Source organism: Humulus lupulus, chromosome 1 (assembly GCF_963169125.1).
Source record: "Humulus lupulus chromosome 1, drHumLupu1.1, whole genome shotgun sequence".
Taxonomy (NCBI): Eukaryota; Viridiplantae; Streptophyta; class Magnoliopsida; order Rosales; family Cannabaceae; genus Humulus; species Humulus lupulus.
In genome coordinates this window covers 302298147-302318278 of record NC_084793.1, presented here as the reverse complement: position 1 = coordinate 302318278, position 20132 = coordinate 302298147, and the positions used below count along the sequence as shown (strand labels likewise).

At 32.6% G+C, this 20132-nt stretch overlaps 2 protein-coding genes across 2 annotated transcripts; one reads left to right on the top strand and one right to left on the bottom strand.

Annotated features, from left to right (window-relative positions):
* Window positions 1–704: 704 nt before the first annotated feature.
* On the bottom strand, window positions 705–4440 carry LOC133812582 (cilia- and flagella-associated protein 20). The gene is made up of 6 exons (XM_062246358.1): window positions 4306–4440; window positions 4073–4184; window positions 3948–3979; window positions 2630–2871; window positions 1047–1289; window positions 705–966 (listed from the first exon to the last, which is right to left on the bottom strand). The coding sequence occupies exons 2-6, from the start codon at window positions 4123–4125 to the stop codon at window positions 958–960; spliced, it is 579 nt and encodes a 192-aa protein (XP_062102342.1). The 5' UTR covers window positions 4126–4184; window positions 4306–4440; the 3' UTR covers window positions 705–957.
* An 11289-nt stretch (window positions 4441–15729) lies between these two features.
* LOC133812581 (dolichyl-diphosphooligosaccharide--protein glycosyltransferase 48 kDa subunit-like) lies at window positions 15730–19059 on the top strand. The gene is made up of 13 exons (XM_062246357.1): window positions 15730–16117; window positions 16192–16328; window positions 16416–16541; window positions 16647–16700; window positions 16853–16966; window positions 17247–17302; window positions 17391–17432; window positions 17807–17882; window positions 17987–18058; window positions 18199–18324; window positions 18416–18520; window positions 18639–18722; window positions 18812–19059. The coding sequence occupies exons 1-13, from the start codon at window positions 15850–15852 to the stop codon at window positions 18860–18862; spliced, it is 1311 nt and encodes a 436-aa protein (XP_062102341.1). The 5' UTR covers window positions 15730–15849; the 3' UTR covers window positions 18863–19059.
* The last annotated feature ends 1073 nt before the right edge of the window (window positions 19060–20132 follow it).

Here is a 20132-nt window from a genome sequence, read left to right as displayed (position 1 = left end):
CTCTGCCTATAAACTTTATATTATGATTTTAAACTTAATCCTCCCACATATATTGTTGTTATGTTCCCATATACATTGTTCCTTGAGATATAAATTAATAATCTTAAAATTTACACAAATAAAATATACAATTTTAATTCTCTAGATTTTCCTTTGAAAAAAAAAGATATGTAGATTTTAAACCCCTTATATGAAAAAGAGTGATGTTATTGACACATCTCATTTTCTCTACAACACACTATTTTTAAATCTATAATTTTAGTAAATTGACATATACGTATTACCTAAACATTAATACATAATATAAATTTATTTTTACTACAACTTCAAAACAACTAATATATTATTTTATATATTAATTAATTTATCATTTTTAAGATTTTTTTAAAAATGAATTGTAATCTAAAGACTTTATACATCTACTTGTTTTTATTTTAAATTAAAAATTGTGATTACCTTTTTTTAAAATATAATATTTTAATTAAGAATGCTAAATATGTTTTAATTTTATATAAATAATAAATTATAAAGGTGAAGCAAATTAAAAAATAATTAAAAAGGTGTGTGAAAAGAAATTTTAAAAATTTAGTATAGATTCATTGAGAAATAGGTGTGGAGAGAGAAAAAAAAGTGGATATATATAAAAACACCCTTAAAAAAAATTTCGAAATCAAGAAGTGGAATGTTAATGTTGTCTAAAAAAATTCGAAGCACAAAAACATGTAAAATAATGAAGTTTGGAATCTTGTAAAATGTAAACCATTCCATACAGATGAAGTTTCGAATCTACCATGAACTATGAAGCTCCATCAGAATTGAAAATCTTTTGATATACTAGAACTACCAAAGGATATGTAAATCAATACATGTACTCTTAAAAGATTATATGTCATAATCAAGCTCCTGGTCTCCAAAGTTGAAATCCTTCTCTAAAAGCTCACACAATTCAAAACCATATCATGCTTTCTGCAATAAAATAAAAATTGTAGTTGGTTAGATCTGATTCAAGCACCATCTGACTTGAGATCATCAGATATATATTTTACCTGCTGCTGCATTGGAAGGTACAGCTTGAATTCTGGGGGAAGTTCCTCCTCCGAACACATGCGTTCAGAAAAATATATGCGCCTCAGACGGCAGTTTGCATGAACCTGAACTCGCAACGTCTCGACATAGTTTGTTCCATAAGCTCTCCTGGTAAAATCAGCCAGATTAAACTGTATTTGATTCCAGCCCTCATCCATTCTTAGCGGCATGGTGCAGATATACGGCTTCACACGAGTCACAGCCTGCCAAAGAACAAAAGTTTAATAATTATTTGGTACTTGAGAAAAAGGTCATCTACACTGTAAAAACTCCAAATATAGGCATCCTATAGCTTGACAGTGTTGGCACAACTTTTTTATGCTTCAAAATACAAACACCCCACTCTCAATTGGAGGGAGCAGTCTCCATGCTAAAAATGACAAATTCACCATAACTATCTTTCAACCATAGATAGAAGCAACAGACAAAAACATAGTATCCAGGATCAGAGTCCATTTGCAATTCAAAGTTTCGAGTTACTTCTGGTTCATGGAATCAAAATAAAATGAGTTCTTTGCCAGGAATTATCAATAGCATTAATAAGCTTATGTTCCAGCAGTTTAGTTTGAGTTGTTAAATACAGTCCCTTGCCTTATTGTGCGTTAGCATTTTCAGGCGCACAGTAGGCGAATTCTAGATCCTTTAGTAACTATAAGTTACATATTATTTATTTATTAAAAAAGCCACCTGATAGATACTTAGTCAATATTAGTATCCAAGTAATTGTTAAGCATGGGATATTTTGAAATGTTGGTTCTATGGTTATTATTTTTAATATAATTTAGTTGGAAAATTAGTTGGTGATTAAATAAGAGTGAGGGAAATAGTGAGGAGGGATTGTTTTGTAAACTTTGGGAATTCTCTAGAGGAGGCTCAAGGGATGCTCGAATTTATTGTGATTCTTGGATTGAATTTCAATGGAGAAGGCTCAACAGCCATTTTCAGATTTTGGTTCCTATCACCACCCAATACTTTACTCCTTTAGTAACCTTCTATTCTTTCTAATTATACTAGACTAGTTTAAGCATCTAAGTTTTCTTTTTGTATTTGATACTTTGATTTTAAGACAAGTTATATAAAAACTAAAATATCATGTGCGGGGTTTTCTTCAATCAGTTGTTCTATTTGTCAAGACTGCTTGTTCTCTTGCACAATGTAATTAATGAACTTTCTATTTCTTGGGAGGGGAAAAAATAGCATAATGCCACGGCTATCTAAAACACAAAACAAAGAAACAACAACTGTAATAAACATGGTAGCTAAACCAAGTTCATCCCAAATTCAGCTAAAATGATAATGAAATAAGTGTCAACTAGTTATCACTAAATGTTATTCTTATAAGCTTTCTGTATTGTTAAAGAATTTAAACATACTAAATCGACAACCTCTCATCTTTTAAGTGAAAATAGATACCTATTTGGAAGCATCACAAAACAAACATCTATCATACCAAAACAAAAATAGATAATGATAAAATCAAATAAAGAAGGTAGAACCATAACAAAATCGATGAACAAGACCAAACATGGACAAACTTACACACTTGAAAATTCGAAGCTCGGAAACGTCGCCTGACATTCTTATCATCGAGAACTTGAATCTCAAATGTAAAATATTTCTTCAGATTCTTTACGATTATAACCAGGAATGGTAGTTTAATACCAAGTGTTGCATTTGGGTCTGCTGGACAGGTGATGTATGTCGACTGAATATTTGATCCAACTATCTCCAGCACATCAGACTGTATGTCCTCATCATGAGGACGTTTAATATGGCCATCAGAAACTGATCAAAGGAAAACAACCACACACACAAATACATCATGAAAGTTAAGACCATGGAGAACCAGAAAGCTATATCATCACAGCATGATATAAAGAGAAAAAGAACGAAATCTTTTTTTTAATGCAATGTGCAATAGAAGAGTACTAATGCAATGTGCATGTATACTAGCTTGTACTTTAATATTTGTGTTATGAAGATATTCTGTTTGACAGACCCGAAACAAGTTAATTCATGTCTTTGACTCACTTTAATAATACGTATTAGAGAACATAGTGACAAACCTACACCAATCATGAATACAAGATTTAAACTTCACTCCAAGCACATCTCACAAATTCAGTCCACACACGTTAGGACTTAAAAACTTGACATTTCATGTAGTATTGAGTATTGACTAATCCAGACCTCAATATTATTTAGTGGTAAGCATACAAGAAAGTGTCTCCAACCGAAAGAATCATACCCGGGAGCAGTAACAACAGCTTTAGTAGAAGGGTATATCCTTATGGGTCAGAAACAAAAGAAGCACAGGAACTCTTCCTAAACCAAGCAAGGATTATCATATCTTACATACACTCTCTCTAGAATTAAGGCTTTCAAATAGTTCTCTTCAAGAAAAACTAAAAAGCATGTATAATACGAACAACACAAACTAGTTGCTCAAGTCTAAGACAACCAATGTTGACCATTATCCTAATCATGAACATATGCAGAACAAACAAGGATTGCAGCAAAATAAAATGGGAAAACCTCAAAATTGGCTCTAACCCTCTGTTTGGAATTCAAACAGAGAATGAGAGAATTTTTTTCATAGAAAAATTGAGAGTTAAATTTAATGTAATTTTCTAAAATTTATAATAATTGTAAATACATTCAAAATGAAAAAGGAATGAAAAAAGTCTACTATAAATTTAAGGAAAATAATTTCATTTATCGTTTCTCTGTTATTTTCTCTCACAAAATCTTTTCATTAGTAAAATTCAAATTGCAAACAAAGCCTAAGTAAACAAAACAGATGCGTAGGTTAGAAAAGTTTGAATTTGATAAGAAGAGATATAACTGAAAGGGAGACTAACCTTCTTTATCCCAAATCTGCAAAGGTTTGCTCCTAAAATAAATAATAATAAACAAAAAAAGTGAGCCATAAGAAAAGTAAATTAATAAGAATAACACCATGAAACATGAAAACATAATAACATACCCCAGAGAGTAGAGAATGGAGAGTAACCCAGATTGGAATATGTTCTTAAACATCTTTTTTTATTCCTATTTCACAATAAAAATATTGCTATTAACCAAAAGCCAAGCTTGACCTGCAATCAAATTAACAAAACACCCCACAACACTATCTATTTCAGTCTTGTAAAATTATAAAGTTTGACTGAGAAGGAAATAGAAGTTCAAAGAAGAAAACGACATCGTTCGGAGACTTACGACGACAAAAGTCAGAAAACCCTCTTCTAGTCTTCTCTAATCTCTAGTCTGGTTCTTCGTTTTCGCTTCTTTGTCCAGATGAGAGAGTGATTGCTTTTGTTCCTATTTTGCTCTGTTTATTCTTCCATATTATTCTCAAACTGATTTGATGAGCTATGCTATGTTAATGGGCTTAGAGTTTATGGAAGACTACTGTAGAATAATATTGGGCTTACGCAAAGCCCAACTTATTTCAGGCAGGAAATACTAAAAACAAGTGTAAATTACATTTTATATAAGAATTTTAATAGGGAGTGCAAAAATATGTCTTTTTTTTTAAAAAAAAAGAAGTTAAATTATGACTTTTTTTTTTAAGAAATTTCACTTTTATGGATTTATTTTTCTATATTTTTATATAAAAGTTGGTTTATGTCATAGTTTTATTCTTAATCAAGTTTTATTAATTTGAAATGGTATGTTTCTAATTTGATTATTATATTTTTAGCTTATTTGTTTTTATATTAAATTTTCTATGGTTGTTTTGCAATTTTTTTTTTGTAATATGAATTATGTTTTTTATTTTATTTATTTATTATAAACATTATTTTCCATTTTTTAGATTGTGCCTTTATTTTTTCAAATATTGGGAAATGTAATCAGTTACTTGATTAATTTTTTACAGTTATATAAAAATAAAATCCTAGAGCTAGGTTAAATAACATGTACCAGAAGAGATAACCAATTATCCTGAAAGGAGTAACCTTGTGTCATAAGAGGGGTAACCAGTTACCATAAGAGGGGTGACGAGTTACTCATATTAAATATGAAAAAAAAACATCAAATTTGAAGGAAATATACACACATCATAATGTGAAGGTAACCAGTTACCATGAAGAACCCAGAAATATACACACATCAGAACGTGAAGGTAACCAGTTACCCCTAGACAAATACACACAAAGAACGGGAAGATAACTTGTTACCCCCATAAATATACACACAAACAACGATAAGATAGCTGGTTACCCCCAGAAATATACACACAAAGAACGAGAAGGTAACAAATTGCCACAGACCTGAAGATAGAAAGAAAAAAAAAAAGAAACAGATCCACCCTCTTTCTCTCTCTCCCATCTTCTTCTCTTCCCTCATCAAGAACCCTAGTCGCCGCTTGCCTCTCATTGCTGACTCTCCACTTCGACCACCTCCTTGAATCACCTTGAAAATAGAAAATGGGAGAGATCTGAGTGCCTCTCAGATCTGAAAATGAGTCGGCAGTCGAGGTTGGGACTCGCTTGGGTGCGACAAGGTTTGGGTGGAGCTTTCGGGTTCTTGGTTCTCGGCTTGGAGTGTTGGGTTTGGGGTCGGGTTGCAGACGGGTGGCATTGGATCTCGGGATCAACGACGAAAATAGAGATGAGGAGGGCGGTTCGTGTCTAGGTGTGGGTTGTCATGGGGATGGGCTCTGAGTTACGCCGCGGAGGAGGTGCGAATTTGCACCTGGGTTTGAATGGTGGGGCTCGACCTTAGCTGGGGTCTCGAACGGTTGGAGCTCTTGAACGAAGGGTCGTCACTGTTGGATGGGGTCGCTGTTGGGGTCGCCGAAACTAGAGGGGATTGCGCCTGTCGGAGCTCGAGGGGATGGTGCAGTTGGGTTTTGGAGAGAGAATGGGTTTGTGTGGATGGATTTGGAGAGAGAAAGTGTTTATGTGGTTGGGGTTTGAGAGAGATAAGAGTATAAGCTAATTTTACATTAGTACCCATGTGTTGGCTGATGTGTTTTTGTTTAAATTTAGCTTACATATTTTAGTTAGCTACTAAATATGCTTCCCATAATTTAATTTTTTCTTTAATAAATTTTCTCATACAAATTAACAAAAGTATAATTCTCATATTTTTGCACATTGATGGCATAAAAGCCATATTTTTTAAAAATTCCCTAAAAACAATTATTAGGAAGATGTCACACAAATTATACACCAAAATTTTAGAGATTTTACATAAAATACTTAATTTCGCTAAAAAAATTATATTTTTATGGTCAAATATTTTTTCTTTCAATTTTACGATTTTAAGAAATTTTTATATTTTTACGGTTTTCTCTTCTTTTTTTTTTTTATGTTGTTTTAAGATTTTTTTTGTTAATGTTTAGTTGTTCTGATATATATTATTTTTTTAATTTTTTTAAAGTTTATTTCGGGTTGATCCAGTAAGATGCTTTCAAGTTTCTTTTTAGTTGTTTTTCTTAAGACCATATTTTTTTAACCTTGAGTACGTATTTTTGAAGAAAAAAATAAATATATTTAAGAAAGCACCCCAAATTTTTATTCCTAATGCTATAGTTATTTTTTTTCTTCACAAAATCAAGTTTATTTATTATTTATGTTTTTTAGATAAGTTGTTATATTATTAATTAGTAATATCATAATACAATAAACATGAGTGGAGAATCTTTCAAATAAAAACATGAGTGGAGAAAGAATCTCCTCCAACCAGAAACAATTAGTATCCACCGAAAGAGCAAACTTGGCAAGTATATGAGCCTCAAATGTTAGCAAATCTATAAACATGCGAGATCTGCACTTTAGGAAAATTGGATACAAGATGTCGTCTAATGTCTAATAATAAAGAGTGAAATTCAATATGTGGTTCCAAAAGAGAGTGCAAGCCCTGAACCACCAATAAGGAATCCATTTCAATGTAATGCATTGGAAGTTGCAACTCGAGGAAACATTTGAGATTGTGTATCAAAGCCATAGCTTCCATAACTTCAGCTTTAAAATAACCCATGACTGGCTTTGACATGGCAGCAACCATATCACCATTTGAATTACGAAGGGTAGCCTCGATACCAGTTCTTTTAATGTGAATGGCTACTGCAACATCTGTGTTTAGTTTCAGGTGACCTGATGGTGGAAGCATCCAGTTCTGCCTTGTAGAGTTGTGCAATTGATCAAGCATTGGCTGCTGAACTGTAGGCTATGGAGGCTGACGCACAGCTCGAAACTCCGGGATATAGGCATGGGAAAATTGACAAATAATGGAGGCTTGTTTTGGTTGGCGCCCATGCAATTCCCCATTACGTTCAGACCAAAAATTCCATAATAGATGTGGTGATTAACCACAACAAACAAGAACACCAATTAAAGTAGATCACTGAACAATAATGAAAATAAACCAATGTACAGACAAATAAATCAACACAAGAACTTACGTGGTTAGCACTCTAGTCAACTCCACGGGGAAACAGCCAAAGCAGGTTTCAAAATGTATTGAGCAGAAGCAATGTAGAACGGAGATTCACTCCTTACAATGTTCAAGTTCCAAAACTAAGAAACAAAGAATTAAAGAAAAAATATACTAGAACTCTCTTTTGTCTCTAAACTGAAAACCAAAACAGAAAAAAAAAACTCTTAACCCAAGGCTGGACTGAGCTGGAATATATATAGCCGAATAATGAGAGACCAAAACTTGCTAACTGATTGAAGCCTTTAACATATAGAGTGAGCTGAGTTGGACAAAAACTAAGTGATACGAACCAACATCCACAATAGACATACAACTTCCTCAAACTCAGAAGTGGATAGGCAGTCAAATAAGGCAACCAACATGGATTGACAAGAAAGATGAAGTCGCTGCATGTGTATCAATCGGGAAAGAACTTAGTTGCCATACATGCCTAACTCTTTAGGAGCATGGTTAACAGTTGCCAAACGAGAGGAACAAAGAGAGAAAGTTCTGAAATTAATAACAAGACGATGAGCAAGAGTTCCTGCCACTGGAAGTAAAATCATGAATGGCTCTCCACATAAATATTCGGACTTTGGATGGTAAACACAACGACCAGAATTTATTCCACCATTTTGCATAAACATTAGAGCTAGTAGAAGCCATATTCTTTCGGATGTGTGAGACCATTTGGTACCTTGACTTGACACTATAAAATAAATCCCTGTAGTACGATGCCAAAGTTTTGAATCATTTGAAGGAACCAAACTCACATGGATGGTAAGAATAAGGTACGGAACAAGGGGTTATTCCATTGCCTTGATTATGTGAGTAAAACAGCAACCTTCATGTTAGTATCAGTGCCATAAGAAAAGAAGCCAGTGGATAATAGTTAGTATGGCTAGCTAGAGATCCAAGGATAAGCTAAGCCCTACACGAAATATGTTCACCAGTGCCAACCTTCTACCTTAACAAAATCAAGTTTATTTAAGAGGGTTTACTGTGTAAAAAAATATCATATTGTATAAAAGTTGAGTACTAATATGTGCATTGTGCATCAAATTTTTTATGTTTTCAAACCAAACAAAATATTCATAGTATATATATATATATATATATATAAAAAAGCAAAAGTCGAACAACAATAAAAGATTTCCCCAAATCAAAACGCATAAAAAAAATGAAGAATTTACATGAAATATGGGAAAATTTTCTAAACTTTGATAAATATGACTTTTTTTTTTTGTACATTTTATATGGTAATTTATGTTTTCTTATTTTTTTTCCCATATTTATGTAATAATTTATTAGTTTTACCTTATTTAATTACATAAGATTATTTTGAGTAATTTTTTAATTTTTTTTAGGGTATTTCAGTAATTGTAGGTATTATTTTTTATTTATTTTTTTGTTCAGACAATTGAAAAACATTTTGTTTTCTTCTTTTTTTCTATTTTTTATCTTCTTCAATCAATATTTTCTCTACTGTAATCGGTTACCACTAACAGAACAATTTTGATATTTTTTTTGTGGCAGTGATCATTTGCTACTGTCAATTTTTGTAGTGATGTGTGGTAACTGGTTATATCTATAAAAATCAGTTTTATATTTTAAGTGGTGTTGTAGTAACGGGTTACAACTATAAAAATAATTTTAATTTTTGAGTAATGTACTATTATCAAAATACTAGTTAAATTGTAACTGGTTACTTAGTGAGATTTGGAAGAAAAAAAACTTATATGAAAAGAATAAACTAAATTGATCGTGAAAGTAACTGTTTACAATTAGGTTTGAAAAACAATATATGAAGAAAAAAAAAAACTAGTTGCGATGGTAATCGATTACCTAGCCAAACTTGAAAACAAGTAGGATCCAAACAAAAAATCTAAAATGATCATAATCGTAACTGGTTACGGCTAGGTTTGAAAAAAAATCAGATCTGAAAAAAAAAAATTACGATGGTAACTAGTTGCTTATCTAGACCTAGAAAGAAAATTAGATCTAAACAAAAAAAAAATCTAAATTGATTGTTATTGTAACTAGTTACAACTAGATCTAAAAAAAATATCAGTTATGAATAAAAAGAATCAGACGCCATTGTTGTAATATCCAACATTTTCATTATACATTTTTTTATTATAAATCAGAGTTTTAATACATAAAATGTACAAGTTTACAAATTTAAGAAATAGTAATGGAAAAATAGTGTTTGAAATATCATTTTATGTTTTAATGAGATTAAAGAGAGAGAAACTTGAGTAGTCAAGTATTGGACCCAAATGTCATATAATTTTAATTGGGAATTTTTATAAAATTAAGAAAGTTTTGCTAAAGGGCTTATTTGAAAAGAATTTTAGTATTTTGGGTCCAAGTGTAATTTAAAAAAAAAAAAAAAAGAAAAGAAAAGGCTTCAGCCTTTCTTTTTACCCGAGCCCCTCTCTCTCTCTCCTCAGAAACTCTCTCTCTCTCTCTCTGCGTGCTACTGTTGCCGACGACGCAGGAGTACTTTTCGGCCACCACTTTTAGCCACGCGCCGGACCGTTGGATTCAGAGGCCTCCGAACTATCGTCCTACGCGGGAATCTAGAGCTCACTCGCCGATTAAACGCCTTAACCACTCGATTTAAGTTCGGCCACCCCGTGACTTCAAAGTTGCGATTCGGCCACCTCGGGCATCCGTTTGCCGATCCGTCACCACCATCGTGCTCCTCGTGTTGTGGGCTTCAAAACCCAATAACTTTTTCCTACATCTACCATAGTTGGGTGGTGGGCCCACCACGAGCCACCGCGATCCACCGTAGACCGACGGTCGAAACTTAGTGTTCGAGGTTCCGAAGTACGTTTTGAGTTTCAGAAAATCACCGTTTGACTTATTGTGGAACCCGATCATTGTGGTATAATTTCTTAGACCTATATTGTGATTTAATTGTGATTGATTAGAGTAATTTTTATTATGTGTCTTTATAATATATAATTATATATTATTGATATATGAAATATTTTCTGTAATTTATTGGCTGTCTGGGATTATATGTATTTTTTATACAGGTTTTGATTTTGGGATCGTTCACTTTATAGCCGTTGTGCTGTCCAATTTTCTAGAAAATATTAGATATTAAATAAAGTATAAAAATACATTTTTAATTGATTTTATATTAATATGGAAATTTTTATGATTAAGTAATTTTAATTATTATTGTTATTATTTTGTTAAGTAAATCAAGAATATAGTTTCATATATATATATATATATGAAAAGTGTGATTTATAGTAAACCTATTATTTAACAATTATTCTTATATATTAATATTTTGTTAATATTTGAATATCAAAATAATATCAGTATTAGTTTCTTACAGTTATTGATATTTGTAAGACCAGTAAATTTTGGATAAAGTATATTTATTATATCACTGGAATTGATATTATGACTAATTAATAATAATATAAATATTTATATTTATATTATTATCATTATATCGATTATTACAACTTTATGTTAAAAATATGATTTCTTTTATAAAATGACTATTTGAATATATACATTCATATATGTATTGTTATTGAAGTATTTTTGTTATTAATATTGAAGTAAGTTTATTTATAGACGATAATTATTATTCTTGTTATTATTATCATAAGAGTACATTATCTTATGAGCAAGGTTTAAAGCATGGTTTTATATGAAGAGTTATTTGTATTACGTTAATAATAATTATTATTATCATTCATATAGTTTATGGTATTGTTAATATGCACTATCAATAGTGTATATTTACGATTTTGATAGAATTTAATAAATGATGTGCCTTGAATAGGATTTGTATGGATTTGATTGATTGATTCTTGCTGAGCAATTTTAAAATAAGCTAAGGACCTAAGGTAAGTAAATCTCACCTTTTGTGCTTAAGTGTAAGATGCATGACTACATTGATTGTGTACATCTGATGAGTTAAGTATGGTATGATGATGATGCTATGATAAGTATGTGAAGAATGGTTATATGAACACCATAAGAGTGTTGTGTGATATGTAATTGATGAATTCCGTGATATGTGAAAGATGTCTTACTTGGTTAAGAATGATATGAATTATGTGCAAGTATGTGTTCTTATGTTGATGGATATGTGGATTACTTTATGTTCATGATTTGTTATATGTTATGATATATGAAGCGTTTAAGTTTTTAGGCTGGAAACCTTAGACCTGAGCCATAGCTCTACGTTAAGCTATAACAACGCCACCAACCCAAAGCTTCATGTATTATGACTAAAGATGTTTTGAGTTATATGAGATGTGATACAATGCCTTGATTGAATACCATCAACATGAATCATGAACATGAACATTGGCATTTCAGCATCAGCATGTATGCATGGCATGTACAGTTATGTGATACATTATTATGTGATATAAGACCATGCATATGAATATGAGAAAAGTTATGAAATGCCTTGAAAAGTCTTATGTAAAATTTAACATTTTAATGACCAAGACTTAAGCAAAGTGATAATAATATGTTTAAAAAGGGTGCCACTGTTTTGATGAAGCAATTAAGTAAGTTCAGCAAAGAAGACGGAGGTCTATAAGACTAATAGTGGCTGCCCACTAGTATGGGCTAGGTCAGAGTTGACCATTCAGACATGCTTGCCATGTTCCCGTCTTTCTCCTCCATATGTGTAATAAGTATGGTAGCTATGGCGACGATGAAATAAGTGTTATGATGAGCCTAGCTGAGATGATGGCTGGCCAGAGGAGAACCCATGGGATTCTATATGATATGTGTAACAAGCCCTGCAGGCATTGACCGAATCAAACAGTGTGCACAAGTGATATTGGGCCCATAAAAATGTGAAACTAAAAGAAATAGCATAAAAGTAAAGTTTGAAAGTGCATGAGCAATAAATGAAATGCATAAGTATATAAGTCAGCATATTAGTATATGTGCACTACAAACTCACGACATTCATGTGTATGTGTATGCATGAGATTTGCTTACTGAGCGTTAGCTCATTATGTTATTTTCCAACATTTTTCCAGGTGTGGCTTTAGCTGTTGAGCAACTTGTGGAGCACGGACTCAGTAGCAATGCAATAATGGTTTAGAGTTTTCATATGGCTGCCTTAAATTTAAAGTATTCATACGTGTAATAATTTCTTCTAATAAGTTTATATAAAATTTTTAAATTTTTCTGTATTTCTTCGTATCATTTTATTTAATTCTTTTGGTCAAGTGCCTTACATACTCGTAAACCCTAGAATTACGAGTATGTGGCAGACGTACCCTACCTTAGGGACGTTATAATTGTACCCGGTTACTTAAACAGATTTGAAAAAAAAAACCTAGAAATTAGAACAGATCGTGATTGTAACCGGTTACAATTACGTTTAGAAGGAAAAAAATTAAATACGAAGTGCAAAAACAAATTTGAAATGGCGAAACTAGATGTGAAAAAGAAGAAGAAGAACAACAAATAAAATAAAAATAAAACTAGATCTGAAGAAGAAGAAGAAGAAGAAGAAGAAGAAGAAGAAGAAGAAGAAGAAGAACCAGAGGGGGAGGTATGTCGTCGTCAGGGGCAGGGGCGGAGGTGCGTCATCGTCGTCGGGGGCGGAGGTAGTATCGCCGGCGAATGGCTGAGATGAGAGAACCAAATGGGAGAGGATAGAGGAAGAAATGAGAAAAAAGAGAGTTTTGTGTATTTATAATTATGGTAATCAATTTTTTATATTATATGAAATTACCATATTTTAAACCTTTTTTTTTTCAAAACTTACCATATTTTATACAATTATTTTTTACCATAAATATTGAAACTATGTCTAGTTTTTCCTATATTTATGTAAACTTCTCAAAAAAAAATTAGCTAGTGTATGGGTTAGCTAAGGCTATGCAAAACTTTTTGCAACCCACCCAAACCAACTGGCAAAAACCGACATTCATTTTAAGCCTCCAAAATATTATATTGGGCGGGTTGAAATTTTTTGCAACCCGCCCAATTAAGGATTTGTCTAACTTTTTTTAATTTTTTATTTATATAATTATTAATTATACATTATATAATAAAACAGAATTTGAATTAATTTTCTATATAAAAATTATATATTTTAAGGTAGTAATTATTTAAGTTACAAATACAAACTAAAAATAGAGAAAATAACAAAAAAATTAGTGAAAAAAAAAAGAAGTTTCGACGATTTGGGCGGGTTAACCTGCTCAAACCAATGGTTGGGTTGAAGTTTAATTTTTTTTTTAATTGGGTGGGTTACGGGTTGAAAAGTACCAACCCGATCATAAGTTTTGACTATATAAAATCCACACAACCTGCCCAAACTGACTAATGTACACCCTTAGGGTTAACTATTTGTGGAGGAACAAAACAACAAGAGTCACTACTATATTATCACGCAATAGAATGCATATAGAGTGTTGCTATTTGATACCTTAAAATGTCGAACACCACATAAGGTGGCAGCTTATGGTTGGCTAGCAATACTTCATAATACTTATAAATTAAAATATGTGAGACCTGAAATTAGATTGTACCAATAATAATATGTCACATTCTTAAGGTGTTGAACACCACTAGTGCCCCTTAGCAATACTCTTGCATGTATCACAAGCAATAAAGCTAGCATATGAACTTGTTACACCCAAATTTCGAGACCAGAAATTATGACCTCGAAAGCTGGACTCGTCAAGTATGAACTCGAGATACATAAAACACATGTTTAAGGTCCAGTTGTAAAACCTTCGAAGCAAGATGGCAAACTCGAAGACATATAACCTCGAGATTCTTTCCAGGCTCGAAAGGGCATAGCATTGGGATACATCCGTTACCGAGTGCCTTCAGATCAAGTAATCCGAGCTTAAAGAGTGCATGCTCGAAACATGACAGCCTCGATAGAATCTATTTGCTTTGAGCAGGTTTAGGAATAAGACGACCAGTTCGTAACCTGTCCGTAAATCTTGACCGACACGATGTTGGTTGTTGACTTCGAAGATTCGATGAATCATCTGATGTAATGCATTCTGTACCTTTAAAGATATTTATTGTTGTAACATCCCAACATTAAAGGGATATTAACAAGTTTGTTATCCATTTCTGGTTTTCAGTGGACGTTTCCTTGTATATAGAAGTTACAGCATTTAATGTAATTACTTAAGTTAATATGCAGGAATATCTTCCCGAAATGTATGAGAATAAACTCTGAAACCTCTCTATAAATAGAGAGGTCATGAACACATGTAAATGACGGATCTTTTGATATCTTGAGAGAAAATTCTGGGTAATTCATCTCTGAAGAATTTCCAGAAAACTTCAAATCTTAATAACAGAAATTCGTGAACTTGGCAGATTTAACTGTTGAACCACGTAAAAACCTTATTGTTCTACTTATTGTTCTACTGTATTATTCATTCGCACCATAGCTCATATTGTTTAATTGCTCTACGTTTTAAGTTGACGAAAAACGAAAAACGGCGTCAACAGAAGTATTAGAATTAGAATTTACCATAACTACCACATCACTACAATGATTCTCATTCTCATGTCCCAACAACGAAATTTAACTCAACAATGTGACTAAGGACTTATCTTGTAACCAACCACTGAGTTTGTAACGCATCACACGTTATTGTAAACAGTTTGAGAACAAGTTAACACCTCATTACATACATAATTGTGCAAAATAACTCCAAAACTAATAGAACTTGCCGAAGAAATAAAGCAACGTTCACATCAAGCTTTAGGCTACCCAAAGTCGATGTGGCTTATACTCCAAAGTCCTCACCCTCGTCTAATCCACTAGTGGAACCAAATTTATACGTTGATAGACCACTTACAACTTTGCTAGCACTTCACAAAAAATGTAAGGTTATTTTGGTTGGAAATAATGAAAATGGAGGAATAAAAATGAAAATAGTAAAATAAATAGGAATGAAATTAAATAAAAATTTATATGAATAAAATAAAATAATTAAAAAATTGTTATTATTATTTTTCAATCTTGCGGTGTAATGAATTTTCGTCCCTATTTTCAAATAAAATAACTATTCCATCAAAATGATAAAAGTTTTTGTAATTTCCATTAATCGGTTTTATTATTCCTTATTATATATATGACGTAGGAGTATTGTTTGGAACCACTAGATATTGAATGGACGGTTGTGATTAAGCGAAATTACAAGATCTCTGGTGTAAGGCAACCGGAGAAGATTACTTCGGGTTTCATTTTCATTTTCACGGTTCCGAACCATTTTCGTTTTCTTTTTCTTCTCCGAAATCCTTTCTCTCTGCTACTACTCCAAAGCCCTAGAGAGGGAGAGAGACAGCACAATGCGGGGACTCTTCGTTTCCATCATCGTGATCTCACTCATTCCTTTCCTCTGCAACTCCTTCTCCCCGGAAAACCCTACCGGTCGACGCCTCCTGGTTCTGCTCGATGACTTCTCTCTTAAGTCAACCCACTCCATCTTCTTCAACTCTCTCAAATCTCGTGGATTCGAACTCGATTTCAAGCTTGCCGATGACCCCAAGCTCGCTCTCCAACGCTACGGCCAGTACATGTACGACGGTCTCGTTCTCTTCTCCCCCTCCACCGAAAGTAAGTTTCTTTTCTGTTGATTCACGTGTTTTTGCTTTTTCTTGTATTGATGTAATCTGAATTATGGGAACCAGGTTTTGGAGGCGGTTTGAATTTGGAGGCTGTGCTCGATTTCGTTGACTCTGGTCACGATTTGATCTTGGCTTCCGATGCTTCTTCTTCCGATTTGTTTCGCAACGTGGCTACAGAACTTGGAGTTGATTTTGATGAGGTGAGATGATAGATTTGTTCTACGTAGTGCATTTTTTTTATAGCATTTCAAGAACTATACTTATGGCTATGGCTTTTCGTATTGTAGGATTCATCTGCCATGGTGATTGATCACACCAACTATGCAGTGTCAGAGATTGAAGGGGATCATACATTGATTGCCAGTGACAGTTTCATTCAGTCTGATGTTATTCTTGGAAAGACTAAGATTGAGGTAAAGCTTAATTTTTCATAAGTTCAGTTTAAAAGCTACCCATTATTGAATGAAGCAGATGCAACATAGTGATACTCTTTGTTCTTTTTATATTTCTTGGAACAGGCTCCAGTACTTTTTAGAGGAGTTGCACATTCACTAAATTCTGATAATAGCTTGGTAAGGTCTAAAGTCTGCGTTTTTTTTCCATGTAATGTAGTTTAAAGCTTTAGCAATGTGATTTTGATAAGTGTGGCCTTTTATGTTCTTTTGGGGTTAGAGTTTGTGATATTTGAGATTTTCCATTCTGAGTTATGTGATTGGATTCTTAGGTTCTGAATGTTCTCTCTGCTTCTCCAGCCGCGTATTCCTTGAACCCAAATTCTAAGCCGTCGCAACCTCCATCACTCACTGGGTCTGCTATTTCACTTGTTTCTGTTGTTCAAGTAAGTCTCTCTCTTGTCTTGCACCTTCTTTCATCATTTAAAACTAAATTAATGCTTTTCGTCAGCGTTTTGTAAAATTCATTTTAAAAGTAGAAAGACCTTTCTTTCTCACTTGTTCCCTTTGTTCTTGTAGTTTCATGCTATCTAAAAATAGTGTTGACCTGCAGATAAAATTTTGGCTATTAAAGAAATATATGTGGTGTCTGTTTTCGAAACAAGATTGTTCCATTGTATTGAAATTATGAATCTGGGCCTTACCTAGTGAAATTATTTAATGCAGGCTAGAAACAATGCTCGGATTATTATCTCAGGATCTTTAGATATATTCAGTAACCGGTATGTACAGTAGGGTTTTATTTCATTCTTGGAATTTTTCTCACTAAATATTTGTAACTTATGGAATTTGCTTCTGCATGTCATACAGGCTTTTCTCATCAGCTGTGCAGAAGGCTGGAAGTTCACACAAGTGGGTGAAGCTTTAATTATCCCCTTTTTATTGACATTGTAGTATTTTGTTTAAGAACTTTACCGCTTTAATGCATGATATTTTTGTAGTTTCTCATTAACACTGTAGCATCAATGATAAACCTGCATTGATGAACAATTTCCTTGGGGACATACATAAGAAAGTACATCCCTGCATACTTGTTGAAAAACTGATTATTAGTTGTATTTTTCTATAAGCCAAATCAAGCTATAACACTGGCAAATAACCAAGCCTTCTTCATCTTCCGAAGAACTATATTTTTATTATGTTTTACCAGCCCCTTTCCTTTGATATTTTTCTAAGGGTGACGGTTTTGGCAACATGCTGACATTATGTCGAAATTCTGTTGACAGATATGAGAAATCAGGCAATGAACAGTTTGTGACTGAACTTAGCAAATGGGTCTTCCATGAAAGGGGTCATTTAAAGGTTTATATTATGTTTTTACTATATATTGTTTATACATTTCTCTTATTTATATATTTGTGTTGTATCATATTCTGTTCGACATATAATTCATGTTGTAAATTCAGGCTGTCAACATTAAGCACCACAAAGTTGAAGAAACAGATGAACCTGCAATATATAGGATCAAAGATGACCTGGTAAGCACGATCGAGGGTTCTTATTACTGCATGTATACTAGAGACGGGACATACATTCATTCGTTGCACCTACCTCGTATTTGCTGAGTTGCTAGACAAAAGGCTTTGTCTTGATTTTTTCTTATTTGATTATGTAACAGAACTTTTCGGTTGAGATCTACGAGTGGACTGGAAAGAGCTGGGTTCCATATGTGGCTGACGATGTTCAGGTTCAGTTCTTTCTGATGAGCCCTTATGTGTTGAAAACTCTAGCGACTGACCAGAAGGTATTCCTATTAGAATGACATACATTCTCATTTTGCAAATTGTAATTTTATAAATGCAATTATCTCACCACTTGCATACATGATTTTGCAGGGACTGTACTACACATCATTCAAGGTGCCTGATATCTATGGGGTGTTCCAGTTTAAGGTTGAATATCAGAGGCTTGGATACACAACCTTATCCCTTTCGAAACAGGTCAGTCAGTTTTGCAAGATTTGAGTACTTAATCTTCATTATTAATCAATCATTAAAGCATTAAAATGTTTTAATATATGTTTTAAATATTACAACACTTTGACATCAAAATTTGCAGATTCCTGTACGGCCTTTCAATCACAATGAATATGAACGATTTATAACCACTGCTTTTCCCTACTACGGAGCTTCATTCACCACAGTACGCTCTCAACTGTAACCTTGTTTTCCTTGGATCTTTTTGTGATTCATGTCTTGATTAATCAACATCTGAATGCTTTTTCATTGCAGATGATTGGGTTCTTCATCTTTTGCTTCATCTTCTTGTACAATAATAAGTAAACCTCAAAGATTACAGGGACCAACTGGCTCAAGGATAGTTCTCCTTAAGATATTATAGAGGCACATGACATGGATCTCCTAGATTAACTTTTTTGGAAAATTTTGAGGGACAATACTCTTTTTTCTCGGCTGAGATATTGCTCGAATGGTAATTGATATTGAACTATAATTAAATATTCTATTATAGATTGCAACAATCATCATACACTACATCAAGTAGTGTTGCGCACATTTGTGCCCCGTGGCAATGCGTTCAGAGGGTTACAAGTATCTCTTAATTTCTTGAGCAATCTCCTATTTAGATTCTCACATCAAGAATCAAGATGAAGTAGACAATTTCTTACCTCACTTTTTCTATTTTCATACAATATTTATTTTTGAAAAATGCTAAGACACTCAATGCCATATTTATTACAAGTTGTATTAGTGAGTGTGTGGTAGGGCTAGCAATTTGTAAAAAACGTGTTGTATTTGTGTTTAACACATATTTAAAGTGTTATGCAGCATAGAAATGAAGTTGGCACGATTAAATATAAGTATATAACAAATTAATAATAATGACTGAAAAAGAATAGTTATCTTATGTCTTTTTTTTCAAATTTAATTTTGTATAAAACAAAAGTATATTGTTAAATTAAATATTTACTTAAATAGGTTAGACAAGTCATAAATGGGTTCATAGAACTAACACGAAAATGATGCATTTATTATACATGTTAAATAAGTTGACACAAAAATTAAATGTGCCATTTAAATAAATTAAACGTGCCACTTAAATCTATTTATTTATTTTGTGTCGTGTTCAAGTTGTATCTTAGCTGAAAATTGTTGACTCTTACTCTACCTAAAACCTGTAATTAAAATTTGTAGTGTGTTTATTGCATATTGGAATTACTTTGTCATTAAATTATAGCTCACTCAATTTGGAAATATTAATATTTCTATTGAAATTTAGAATTAGAATAAAAGTATTTGCTAATTTAATTTTTTTTTTTAATGTATAAATTATTTGATTGTTCTAATTTTATTTATTTATAATGTTAAATTAATGAATAGAAAAAAAATCACAATATATATCTAAAAGGAATGAGCCATTAATCCTAAATTTGGGTGAGATCATATCTTGCATTTTTTTTCTTCAGAATAGTTTGTATCACCACTCATAATTGAAAAAAAAAGAGAGAGATTAGAATGACCTCATCCAACCAGAGAAACTAATTGTCTAACCAAAGTGCATGCTTAGCCAATCTATGAGTTACAATATTAAAAG

Excerpts from the sequence above, each read along its gene's own strand:
- LOC133812581 (XM_062246357.1), top strand. The coding sequence starts at position 15,850 with ATGCGGGGACTCTTCGTTTCCATCATCGTGATCTCACTCATTCCTTTC. Across the intron at positions 17,433-17,806 it reads AAGGCTGGAAGTTCACACAA|ATATGAGAAATCAGGCAATG; the intron begins GTGGGTGAAGCT and ends TTCTGTTGACAG. Across the intron at positions 18,325-18,415 it reads CTCTAGCGACTGACCAGAAG|GGACTGTACTACACATCATT; the intron begins GTATTCCTATTA and ends ATGATTTTGCAG.
- LOC133812582 (XM_062246358.1), bottom strand. The coding sequence starts at position 4,125 with ATGTTTAAGAACATATTCCAATCTGGGTTACTCTCCATTCTCTACTCT. Across the intron at positions 2,872-3,947 it reads GCAGATTTGGGATAAAGAAG|TTTCTGATGGCCATATTAAA; the intron begins GTTAGTCTCCCT and ends TCCTTTGATCAG. Across the intron at positions 1,290-2,629 it reads TCCGAGCTTCGAATTTTCAA|GCTGTGACTCGTGTGAAGCC; the intron begins GTGTGTAAGTTT and ends GTTCTTTGGCAG.